This window comes from Myotis daubentonii, chromosome 21, assembly GCF_963259705.1.
Source record: "Myotis daubentonii chromosome 21, mMyoDau2.1, whole genome shotgun sequence".
NCBI classification, from domain to species: Eukaryota; Metazoa; Chordata; class Mammalia; order Chiroptera; family Vespertilionidae; genus Myotis; species Myotis daubentonii.
In genome coordinates, this window is record NC_081860.1 from 4007597 (window position 1) to 4019875 (window position 12279).

The following is a 12279-nucleotide window of genomic DNA, read 5'->3' on the forward strand; positions in this document are numbered from 1 at the left end:
CCGGCCCCCACCCATGCACCAGGCCTCTATCCTATATAATAAAAGGGTAATATGCAAACTGACCCTAACAGCAGAACGACTGGGAATGACTGGTCACTATGACACACACTGACCACCAGGGGCAGACGCTCAATGCAGGAGCTGCCCCCTGGAGGTCAGTGCACTCCCACAGGGGTAGCTCTCCTCAGCCACAAGTCAGGCTGACGGCTGCCAGTTTAGTGGTGGTGGTAGGAGCCTCTCCTGCTTCCTCAGCAGTGCTAAGGATGTCCTACTGCACCTTAGGCCTGCTCCCTGCTGGCAAGTGGACATCCCCCGAGGGCTGCCGGGCTGCCAGAGGGTTGTGTGACTTCCAGCTTGGGCCTGATCCACCAGGGAGTGGACCTAAGCCAGCAGGTGGAAATCCTCCGAGGGGTCCCAGACTGCAAGAGTGCATAGGCCGGGCTGAGGGACGCCCCCCCACCTCAGTGCACAAATTTTTGTGCACCGGGCCTCTAGTAGGAATATAAGGAGAGATTGACTTTGATGGGACTAAGGCCTGCTGTCTTCCCTGATGTGGGGAGTAGAGGAAGCAGATGGATGTGCAGGGTGGGGAGTGTGACAAACTTGGCATCTCAAGAGAGAATCTTATCATGGGATGTACTGTCCTCATTATGACAGGATATGAACTTTGAGGACGTGGCCATTGCGTTCGCTCAGGAGGAGTGGGAGATCCTTGATGAGGCTCAGAGACGTCTGTACTGTGATGTGATGCTGGAAGTGTTTTCACTTGTATCATTCGTAGGTAAGACCTTCATCTCTCCTAGTGTCCTGAAGTGATGTCCATTCTTTATTTATTCTCCAGACATAGCACTCTCTCTCTCAAAGCAAGACCATGGGCTCTGCTCATTTCCCCACTGTCTTCTGAAATGGGCTGTGGCTGTCAGTGCTGAGCTTTCAGAGAGCCCTGAGCAATAGACTCCACAAACTTCCCTGACACCAGTTGCCTCAGAAACTGCAGGAAGTGTCTGGGTGTCAGCAGTCTTACAGACAGCCTAATGGGTCCCTCCTGCTCTTCCTCACCCAGGAAGGGTGACTATAGCTCCCAGCCTCTCCTTTTCTTTTCTTTTTTAATTCTGGGATTTATTTACCTTCTATAATTGAAACTTTGTAGCTTTGATAGGAGCTCAAAGTGGATATTGGCCTTCACTTCTGCACCTTTCTTGTAGATAAGGACCTTGGTGAATGCCTGTGCCAGGTATCTTCTTTATATACACGAATCAGGGGCTGTTATTGTAAGACCCTCCTTCCATTGTTGTTTGTAATATTACCTTCTGTGAATACTATTGCAAGCCGAATGCTATGGGCAAGTGATGGCTGCTCACCTCTGTTGTCTTTCATTCATACTTGGAATATTTGGTTTGTAGATATTTCTAGAGAAGGAGGTGCAGGTAGAACCCTGGGTTTCTTTAGGGTGAACGTACAGGATGGTCCTAGAGGAAGCCTGGCCTGGCTGAGTGGCAGCTCGGGGGAGCTATGACATAAGGATGATGTTCGGATTGTACCAGGAACCTGCTCCTGTGTAATGATGTTTGGTGCAAGTTCCAATGGCCACCCCTCATTAATACATTTATTTTTCCATATCTGACACTTTGCTGGCTTCTCATTTCATCAGTGACTTTCTAGCTTTGGCTATCTTTGCCTTTGTGTCCTTTTTACATCACCTATTTCTTTGCACATCTCTTTCTGCAGTATTCTACAACATGGACCTATGCAAGTGTTATAAGGAGCACATACTCTGAGTGGCCAGATTATTATGACCACCCCATCAGTACTTCATTGACACTTCCAAAATACTGAATATTGAAAACTTCCTAAGCAAATACTCTCAAGGTTTTATTATCATTATTATTATTATTCTTTGCATAACTAATTTATTTCATTATACTGATGGGGTGGTCATAATAATCTGGCCGGTCATAATAATCTGGCCACTCAGTGTATATGCTTAAATACCCCTAAAATACCAGCTACTTGTTTATTGGATTTTACTTGGAATGAGATGTAACAACCTTCTGCACAGCTTGCCCGTGTCACTAGTATAGAAGATCTGCTGCAGTGATGGCAAACCTTTTGAGCTCGGCGTGTCAGCATTTTGAAAAACCCTAACTTAACTTTGGTGCCATGTCAAAAATAGAAAGTTTTTTGATATTTGCAACCATAGTAAAACAAAGATTTATATTTGTGATATTTATTTTACGTATTTAAATGCCATTTTACAAAGAAAAATCAACCAGAAAAATGAGTTCGTGTGTCAACTCTGACACGCATGTCATAGGTTCGCCATCACTGATCTACTGAATGCTGTTAGCAGCAGAATGAGCTGGACAGTCCGCTTCTCTTCCATGTGGTGCTTGTCATGTTTTTGCTCTATTTCTGTTGAAGTCTCCCTTGTTTTGTGATCTTCAGTGCTCAAGAACTTCGCAGAGACCTCTTACTAATCCATCTTTCGGGTCTTTTATTTTCAGCCAATTGCATGAAACCAATGTAGTATGTGCAACCCACTTTTATGATGGGACTTCCCCCTGTCACCAGAGTCATTCATTTCCTCATCATTCCTCTGTTTTCAGGTCCTTGGCATAAGATGGATGATGTGGGGGCCTATTCTGAGCACTGTGTATCTGTAGGAGATTCTCAGATCAGGGCTTCCGAGACAGCTTTAGCCACCCAGAGGACCCATCTGTGTAAGCCGTGCTTCTCAGTGTTAAAAGATATTTTGCACCTGAGTGAGTTACAAGTGGTTTACTTTGAGAAGAACGTGTTCTTAAGTGATGCATGTTTGAGAGACTTGTGTTTCAGTGCAAACCCTCACCAGCAACAGAAGGATGCCAGTGGAGAGAAGCCCTGGAAGGAAGATATGGAGAGCACCTTGCTTGTGACCAGTTGCTGCTTCTACTTATCTGGGATGCCTGTAGCTAGGACGGAGGTTGGGGAAGACTCCCCAGCCATTTTAGGGCTTCTCCAACACCAGGCCACTCTGAACACTATGGAGCCACACAGTAACAATGAGATTTCACAGGAATTTCTAAGTGGAAAAAGACATCACCAGTGGGTTGAACGTGAAAGAGCTGACAGCCAGAAACAGAAAGTTGCTTATCAGAAAAGTCTCTGCTCTGGAGATATGATTTATGAATATAATAAATGTGGGGAAGTGTGTAGACAAATGTTTAACCACCCTCCACATGGGAGAGTTCACACTGGAGAAAAGCCATATGAGTGTACCGATTGTGGGAAGGTCTTCAGTGAAAGCACTGCTCTCACTAAACACCACAGTGTTCACACTGGAGAAAAGCCACATGAGTGCAGTGAATGTGGGATATCCTTTCGTCAAAAGTGTCACCTGACTATACACCAAAGAGTTCACACTGGAGAAAAGCCATATGAGTGTAGCGAATGTGGGAAGGGTTTCATAGAAAAGTCTGCCCTCACTAAACACCACAGAGTTCACACTGGAGAAAAGCCATATGAGTGCAGTGAATGTGGGATATCCTTTCATCAAATGTGTCACCTCTCTAACCACCGCAGAGTTCACATTGGAGAAAAGCCATATGAGTGTAGCGAATGTGGGAAGCATTTCAGAGAAAAGGCAGCCCTCACTAAACACCACAGAGTTCACACTGGAGAAAAGCCATATGAGTGTAGCGAATGTGGGAAGCATTTCAGAGAAAAGGCAGCCCTCACTAAACACCACAGAGTTCACACCGGAGAAAAGCCATATGAGTGTAGTGAATGTGGGATATCCTTTCGTCAAAGGTCTCACCTCAGTAAACACCACAGAGTTCACACTGGAGAAAAGCCATATGAGTGCAGTGAATGTGGGAATCATTTCAGTGTAAGGGCTGCCCTCACTATACACCACAGAGTTCACACTGGAGAAAAGCCTTATGAGTGTAGTGAATGTGGGAAGCATTTCAGAGAAAGGGCTGCCCTTACTATACACCACAGAGTTCACACTGGAGAAAAGCCATATGAGTGTAGCGAATGTGGGAAGCATTTCAGTGAAAGGAATGCCCTCACTAAACACCACAGAGTTCACACTGGAGAAAAGCCATATGAGTGTAGTGAATGTGGAATATCCTTTCGTCAAAGGTCTCACCTCACTAAACACCACAGAGTTCACACTGGAGAAAAGCCATATGAGTGTAGTGAATGTGGGAAGCATTTCAGTGAAAGGGCTGTCCTCACTAAACACCACAGAGTTCACACCGGATAAAAGCTATATGAGTGTAGTGATTGTGGGAAATCCTTTAGTGAAAACTCTATCCCCAGTGAACACAAGAGAGTTAACATTGTTGAGTGTATTGAGTGTGGGATTTCTTTTAGCTACAACCATAACCTGGTTAGATATCTGAAGTTTCACACTGGAGAAAAGATGTAAATGTGCAGGGAATGTTTTATTTTTCTCACTAAGAGTAAGAACACTTAAGGGGCTCTATGGGACCCATTTACATGAATGTAAACCCCTTTAATGAGAACATACACTCTGCTAGATTTGTCATAAAATTGAGGTACAAGTGAGACTTGAAGGAGCTGCATTGTACTTGCTGACATGCCGAGACCTACAACCCAAATGATGTCACTGTGATTGTTTATCGCTGAAGAGATTTCACAGCTAACACCTGGCTCACCTGAGGAGTGTGCATCGGTCACATTCCCTGGGTGCTCAGGGGAATGTATTCTGTGTTCTCGCTTCTGCTTGAGGTAATTATGGTTCCTCCAAGCTCTTGGCAGTATCTTCATTCATTTCTCTATGACTAGAAAATGGACCTGACCCAGGATTCATCCAGAGCACCTGTTCTCAGCTAAGAAGTGCTACCTCTTTCAGGGACATAATGGTACTCACATTATGCTTTGATAAATTTTGAGGGTTTCTTATTCACCAACCTGCAAACTCTGAGCTCTCCTCTGCTCTGTTTATGATGATTTTTTTAAAGGTGTTTTTATATTTGTGTTGTTACTTATTAGTGCATTATTTTCAACACCATCTACTCTAAACCTAAATTTGCCACACCTGTATTTACCTCCAGTCATTTTGTAATATTTCTGCTTCCCCAACCCTCCATGCAGACATTGATTTACCTTCCTTTACAATGGAGTAGTTCATATTTTTTATAATTTTATTGGCACTATAAGGTGAATTCTCTTTAACACTAGAAAGACTGAAACTTAGTATATACCTATATTGCCCAAAAGCAGTCAAAATGACTGCATTGTGAAAGAATAATATCGCACTCTTCACTTATGTTCCTTAGCTTTTCCAATAACTCACTTCTATTCGACATTTCTTTCATGAATTTAGGGCGCAAAAGAAATAAACAACTTATTAGAACAAGTATCACTGCATAAAGATTCGAATAACAAGTACTAGTTTAGCTTATTGAGCAACTGCAACTTATCAAGTATCGACCATTTATCATGTACTTGTATGTTATCATGTGACGGTAATCGAAAAAAAATGAAAACTTATTTCAATACAGAGCCGAACTGGTCATATAAGAAATTTACTCAATTCAATAATAAGAGTCATTTGATTATTTAAAATTTCCCAAGCAGTCAAAATGACTGCTTTTGGGCAATATAGGTATAGCACATATATATATATACGGGAAATGAAAGAGGGGGAGGTAACTACAATTATTAATAAACGCATTTATATGTTGTACAAAAAGTCACAAAATTCTAAGACATTGTGTCCTTGTATACATAATTGTTTTTCTAATTGAAATTAAAAAGCAGTCAAAATGACTTCCTTGGGCAATCTAGTGTTAACAAACACTGGCTTCCTTCATGCTATACAGATAGTTTGAGATTTAACACTAACGTTTATATACATAGTTAATTTTTTATTTCTAGAAAACATTGTATTCTATGGATAACCACTTTTACTATTGAGCTGCCTATAATTTCAGTTATTTCTACGTCTTGGGTTTTATAAATAAAACAGCTCAGAATATTGTATTCCATTCTTTCTACAGATGTATGTCTTATCAAACTGTTCCAGTGTCAGTGAATGTGGTACATTTCAACATATATGGAACTGTGACCTAAAATGGTCAATCACTTTGCCTTCCCACCCACCCACCCAGAAAATTCTATGCAACTCTGCCTGTACATGCAAAGGTTAATTTTTTTAAGTAGTAGCCCCATCAATAAGTGTACTGTTAACTCGCTTTTGTTTTAACTTCATTTCCATAAAAATGATGGTGATGATTTCTTCGTGCATTTCTTTCACTGCCTTTATCTTCTTTGTTAAAATGCTCAGGATTCTTTGTTTACTTTTAAAGTTAATTTATTATTCTATTCTTACCAATAGGAGGGCGGTGCAGCCTCTAAGACATATGTTTGAATTTCACTCAGTCCTCAGATACTCAATTGATTTTTTGGCCATATGGAATTCTTGGTTTTTGAATTCTATAAACAAAATGCTTTTTCTCAATTTTTACCCTATGTACGATTTATAGCCCACTTGTACCATACACTTATACATTTAATCTGCATTGTTAATTCTCCACCAGTGTTCTTTAAGTTTAAGCATTTAATGATACATTGAAGTCTAGGTTTGTAGTAGTTGAAAATTTCCCTGGTGTAAATATCATAACCACATTCAAACTGCCAAAATGTTGGCATTGAACATGGACATAAGATATTTCAGTAGTACATCATTATATTTTACTAGTGACTGGGTGTATGGACTTGTGCACATTGAAAGGAAATTAATTAGAAAGTGACAAGTGGGGTGGGACTGGCTGAGAAGGGTCCCTCACACCCTAGTCCCAACCTCCCCCAGTCCCTCCCCATTAGGCTGCAGCTGGGGCAGCACCTTGGCTTCAAGGGTGTCTATGGAGTGAGTGGGATTCCTCTGGCAGGTGAGGTCCTGTGGCCTGGCCTGCAGGGAATCGGGCCGAAACCAGCTCTCTGATACCTGCTGAGGGGTCCTGGATTATGAGAGGGCAGTTGTCAGGTGACACAACGCAGAATCAGGCTCCCTCCTCTCTGGTTCCAGGATACGTGACCTGAGAATCGCCGTTGCCTTCCATCACTATCTCTCATCCCAGTGGTTCTGGTATCTCTATTCTCAGATACATTAGTGACTTATTTTACTAAAAACCCCTGATAAATTTCTCCTTGGCCAGAGAGCTCAGTTGATGAAAGCATCATCTCAGTAGTGCCAAGGTTGTGGGTTCCATCCTCAGTCAGGCTCCATGCAAGAATCAAACAATGTGCTGCCCCTGAGACATAGCCGCTGGTTCTGGAGCCGGAGGCGCCACCAGGGATTATTGGACCCAGCAGATCGTCCCTGGATCCAGGCTGAAGAATCTGCATTTCCATCTGAACGGCGGGAAGAAAGGGTAGCTGGTCAGTGGGATTCCTGCTCCACGGACACGATGCTTTCCAAGCTAGCTCCTCTGCAGACTGTGGCCGGGCTTTGCCGGGCGCCCACACGCCAGTGGCTTCTGCTACATCCGTGGCGACTAAGAAGACGGTCTAAGGCCGTCTATGGTCTGAGGACAATTTTGAACGGGAAGCCCAGTATGGCGCTCACAACAAAAGGGTGTCCCAAAATTCACGCAAGAAGTAATTTTGATAGAAAACACAGGTTTATAATTAAAACTTGTAATTTTTTTATTGATTCATAAAGCATATAGTATAGGGTTATGTATGGAATAGCACATCGGGTAAATGGCCTCCACGGCTTTGCTGGCACATACGCAAAGCCGTGGTCTTCATTGTCCCTGTTCCTGGGCCATAATTGGTACTTGGTAATGCTTATCAAATTGAAGGGATTGAAATCACAGGGTAACAGATATTAGAATCTGATTCAATAAACCAAGTAAAATTAGGCTTTTATTTTTTGTTGTTAATGCCCACGCAAAATTCAAATCTTGCGTGAATTTTGGGACACTCTTTACCACCCCTTACCGCTCACCCTGGAGAGAGGGACAGGTATTTCCCTGTGGGATGCGGAAGGCAGGAAATGCTTTGATTTCCTGAGTGCGCACAGCCCCGTCAACCAAGGGCATTGCCACCCCAAGATCATGGACGCCCTGAAGAGCCAGGCGGGGAAGCTGACTCCGACCTCGCGGGCCTCCTACAACAATGTGCCGGGCGAGGACGAGGAGAAAGTCACGAAGCTCACCTACCGCCAGGTTCTCCCCATGAGCACAGACAGGGTGGATGGAGGCCAGGGAGACCGCTTGCAAGCTAGCGCGGTGGTGGGGCTGCACCTTGAAGGGCGTCCCCAAGGACAAAGCCAGGATCGTCTTCGCAGCTGGAAACTTGGGGCAGGACTCTGTGCCATCTCCAGCTCCACGGACCACAGCAGCGACGACGACTTTGGCCCCTTCATTCCGGAGTTCGAGATCATTCCCTACAACGACCTGCCTGCTCTCGAGCGTGCTCTTCAGGATCCAAATGATGCTGAGTTCATGGAACCCATTGAGGGCGAGGCGGGCGTCATTGTCCCGATCCAGGCTGCCTGAGGGGTGTGCGCGAGCTCTGCGCCAGGCACCAGGTCCTGTTTATTGGATGTGACCCAGACGGGACTGGCCAGGACTGGCCGGTGGCTGGCGGTCGGCCATGAAAACGTCAGGCCTGACCTCGTCCTCCTGGGCAAGGCCCTCTCCGGTGGCCTGTACCCCGTGTGGGCGGTGCTGTGTGACCACGAGATCATGCTGACCATCCAGCGCGGGAGCGCGGCTCCCCGTAAGGTTGCAACCCCCTGGGCAGCCGCGGGGCCAACGCCGCCTGGGAGGTTTTGGAAGAAGAGAACGAGCTAAGGAAGCTGCCCTCGGACATCGTGACCGCCGTGCGCAGGAAGCGGCTGCTGAACGCCATCGTCACCCGGGAAACCAAAGATTCCGATGCTTGGAAGGTGCGCCTGCGCCTTGGAGATAATGGACTTCTGGCCAAGCCTCCGCTGGTCATCAAGGAGGACGAGGTCCAGGAGGCCGAGGAGATCATCAACAAGATCATCAGTCTTTCTGGGCCCGCCTCCACCGGCTTTCTGAGGGCCCCCACCGCTTTCTGAGGTCCGGGCCTGCTTCCCTGGGGGCGGGGCCTGCTTCTCTGGGGGCGGGGCCTGCTTCCCTGGGGGCGGGCCTGCTTCCCCAGGGGCGGAGCCAGCTGGGCTGGCAGCTTGGCCACATCCTCATAACAGCCTGTGTGGTGCTGCTCTCAGCGCGGGCTCATTCCACTCCCCTGTGTCTTCAAGGACCTTTTAAAACATATGTTATTTTCAGTTCATACATGCTAGCGCGGCATTTATAACTACGCAGGTTGCTGTCTAAGAGAACGTGAGGGAGTCTGTTTGATCACGTGTGTGTGCTGAGGAGAAATGCTCCCTCTGTATGTAGGCAGCCTTTTCGGCAAGTCCCATGCGGTTTTTACAGGTTTTTATCATTTCCTCGCTGGTGTAAATATATTGTATTTCAAAACGTTATATGGGGTTTTACATAGAAGACTGCTTTAACCTTATAAAGTTGAATCATAATCACTGAATTTTAGGAAGGATGAAATGGTTAACCTTACATAAAAGTACTAGGTTTAAATAAACTTTACATTAGCCAACACCAAGACATGTCATTATTTTGAATTGAGAACTAATGTTCAACATTCCCAAATTACGTTTTCAGTGTTGGTATAATTTGTAAAAGATACTCATTTTTAGTTTTTCTTTAAATTTAAAATAAAGCTTATATTTAAAAAAGAATCAAACAATGTATAAAATTAGTGGAACACAAAATGGGAGTTTCCCTCTCCCTATTCTTCTCTCTCTTTTTCATCAATATATTTGTGTGTTTTTTCACCAAATGAGTCAACACATGCGAACACCATCACAGACCAGGCAGGGACCCTGTGGTGAACCAGCCATAAGGGTTCTCACGAGGGCAGAGCACACAGTGAGGGAGAGGATAGGAGGGGAGGGGCCCTGCTGTCAGTGTGGAGGGTAGGGAACTGGAGCTGAGCTAAAGAGTCACCCACAGGTAATTATGACATCTGTGCTCCCTGAGACTAAACCCTAAGGGGCTGGGAAAAGCTCTGGTCCTGGACATGGGCTTTGTGGTCTCAGCACCTTCCAGCCAGGGGTTGAGACTGAGCTATTTTGGATTCAGGTGGTTGAGGAGCCCAGATCCCTCCCAGGCATTCTGGAGCAGCTCCTAATACTTGAGGCCCTCAAATAAGTTCACCTAGCTCTGAGCAGCCCATACACTCTCCTAAGCTCCACGGGCATTGTTTGAATTTCTCTATTTTTGCATTTCTGGGTAATTTTCCATTTTCATTTCATTAAAAATACCACTGCCCAACCAGTCCTGGAGGGAGCATGGATTCTCCAGGAAATGGTGCTGTGTGTTTTTAATGGTGAGACCATTCTGAAGTACAAGCATTTCCTGAAGGAGAGGCTTGGTCTCGACATGATACCACATTGGGGGGATGCATTCCAGGTGGTCTCCCCGCTCCATAAGTTTGGCCTGTATCGAGCAGACCCTTGCACCTGGAGTGAGGTGATGGAGCCTGGACTCTGAGGGACAACATACCGTGGGATGTGAGGTTGAGGGGGCAGAGAGGTTGGGCCCCTGGACAGGTTTGGTTGTAGGGTTTCCTGCCAGCATATGGGGGTGTGTCCATTGTGTGTGTGTGTCCTGTGGCACTGTCTAGGTGGCCCCAACTGTTTGTTTCTGTGTGTGTGTGTGTGTGTGTGTGTGTGTGTGTGTGCGCGTGTGTGTTTTCCCCTCAAGGTATGCCTATGTCTACAGTGCGGGTCTATATGAGCCTGGACCTAAGTCCGGCACCTGAGTGCCCAGAAGAGGCCAGGGGTGTTTTCTACCTGCATGTTTCTGTGCTCGTGTTATCTGTATATTTCTTTCTGAGTCTGTGCACCCCAACCACTGACAAGTCATAGTGAATCTCTGGAGAGGAGATGTAGAGGACTACCTGTTTTTCTTCCCCACCACCAGTTGAGCCCCTTATTCTCCTGCTCGTCCAGGCATCTGGTGTCCCTCTGGAGGTCCCATCTCAGGTATGAATTAAGCACAGGGACAGTTCATAGAACCTCAGGCTGTAGCAAGGTGGGGAATTGGGGCAGACTGTGATGACAGACAGGAGATATAGAGCGTGGATTGGAAATGTTTGTGGAAGACTGTGCCTTCTTGGAGTAGCTGGATGATCCAGGATCCTTGGAAAGGAATGTGAAGATGGGTGCATGTGGGGGAAAGCTGAGGGGAAGACTTCTAGGCTCCTAAGTTCCCACTAATAATGAGGAACTGAACATCCCTGGAGAGGGTGTCCCTTGCCCATGTGAAAGCTAAGCTGAAAACTAATAGAGGAAGGTTTCTGGGTCTACTCAGAGCATCACTCCTGGACCTCTAGGTTCTAGTTATCTACAGGCGGTGCATGGCCACATGGGACCTGGAGGGAGAACTGGCTTTACTCACTCCGTTGCCTAAAGTTATGTTGGAATCCCTCAGAAACAGCTTCTACTAAGATAAGGTAATTTTTATCACTCAAAGTCTAACCTAAGTTATGGAAATGAAGGGATGACTTTATTCAGAAACCATCATATTTTAGTGGTTAAATGAAAGCAAGGAGGGGATCATGACTATGACAATAATTATGTGGGGTTTTTCTGAGATCAGCGATAGTGATTCTGTTAGCCTCCCAGGTAAAAGAAGACACATTGACTGCATTCAAATGATTCTCTGATAAATGTTCTAGAGAGACAGCTCTGGATTTAATACTCTGTTCTTGGAAATTCAATACCTTAATTATTACATTTTTCTTTTTTAATCCTCAGCTGAGGATATGTTTATTGATTTTAGATAAAGAATAAAGAGAAACAGGGAGAGAAATAAGTAAACATTAATGGGAGAGGAACATGGATCAGTTGCCTTTCATACATGCCCCAACCAGGGATCAAATCCACAATCTAGTGTGTGTGTGTGTGTGTGGGGGGGGGGGGTGGGGGCAGGCGGGGAGGGGAGGTGCATTATGAGATGATTCTCCAACCCACTGTACTACCTCGTCAAGACAGCACCTCAGTTCTTAATGTTTCCTTCAAAACAGTGTATTAGTATGACTCAGCATTAAGGGGAGTGTTGCTTTGCTTGTCAGTGTTGGTTGTATGTGCGAATTTGCTTCCACTTTGAGTGTTCCTGATTGTATCTGTGTTTTTTATTTTCTTTGTGTCTGTCTACTGTGTCCACGTATGTCCCTTCTGGTGTGTGCCTGTGTGTGTCCATTGTGTGT

General features: G+C 45.3%; 2 protein-coding genes and 1 pseudogene across 2 annotated transcripts in view; 2 read left to right on the forward strand and 1 right to left on the reverse strand.

Annotated features, from left to right (window-relative positions):
- The window catches only part of LOC132222884 (gastrula zinc finger protein XlCGF26.1-like), a 64987-nt gene that overhangs the window by 39503 nt on the left and 13205 nt on the right, over positions 1-12279 (reverse strand). The window lies entirely within an intron of this gene.
- Positions 521-4979, forward strand: LOC132222887 (zinc finger protein 551-like). The gene is made up of 2 exons (XM_059678240.1): positions 521-781; positions 2607-4979. Exons 1-2 carry the CDS (start codon positions 661-663, stop codon positions 4247-4249), a joined length of 1764 nt encoding a protein of 587 aa, XP_059534223.1. The 5' UTR covers positions 521-660; the 3' UTR covers positions 4250-4979.
- LOC132222769 (ornithine aminotransferase, mitochondrial-like) lies at positions 6341-9605 on the forward strand (annotated as a pseudogene).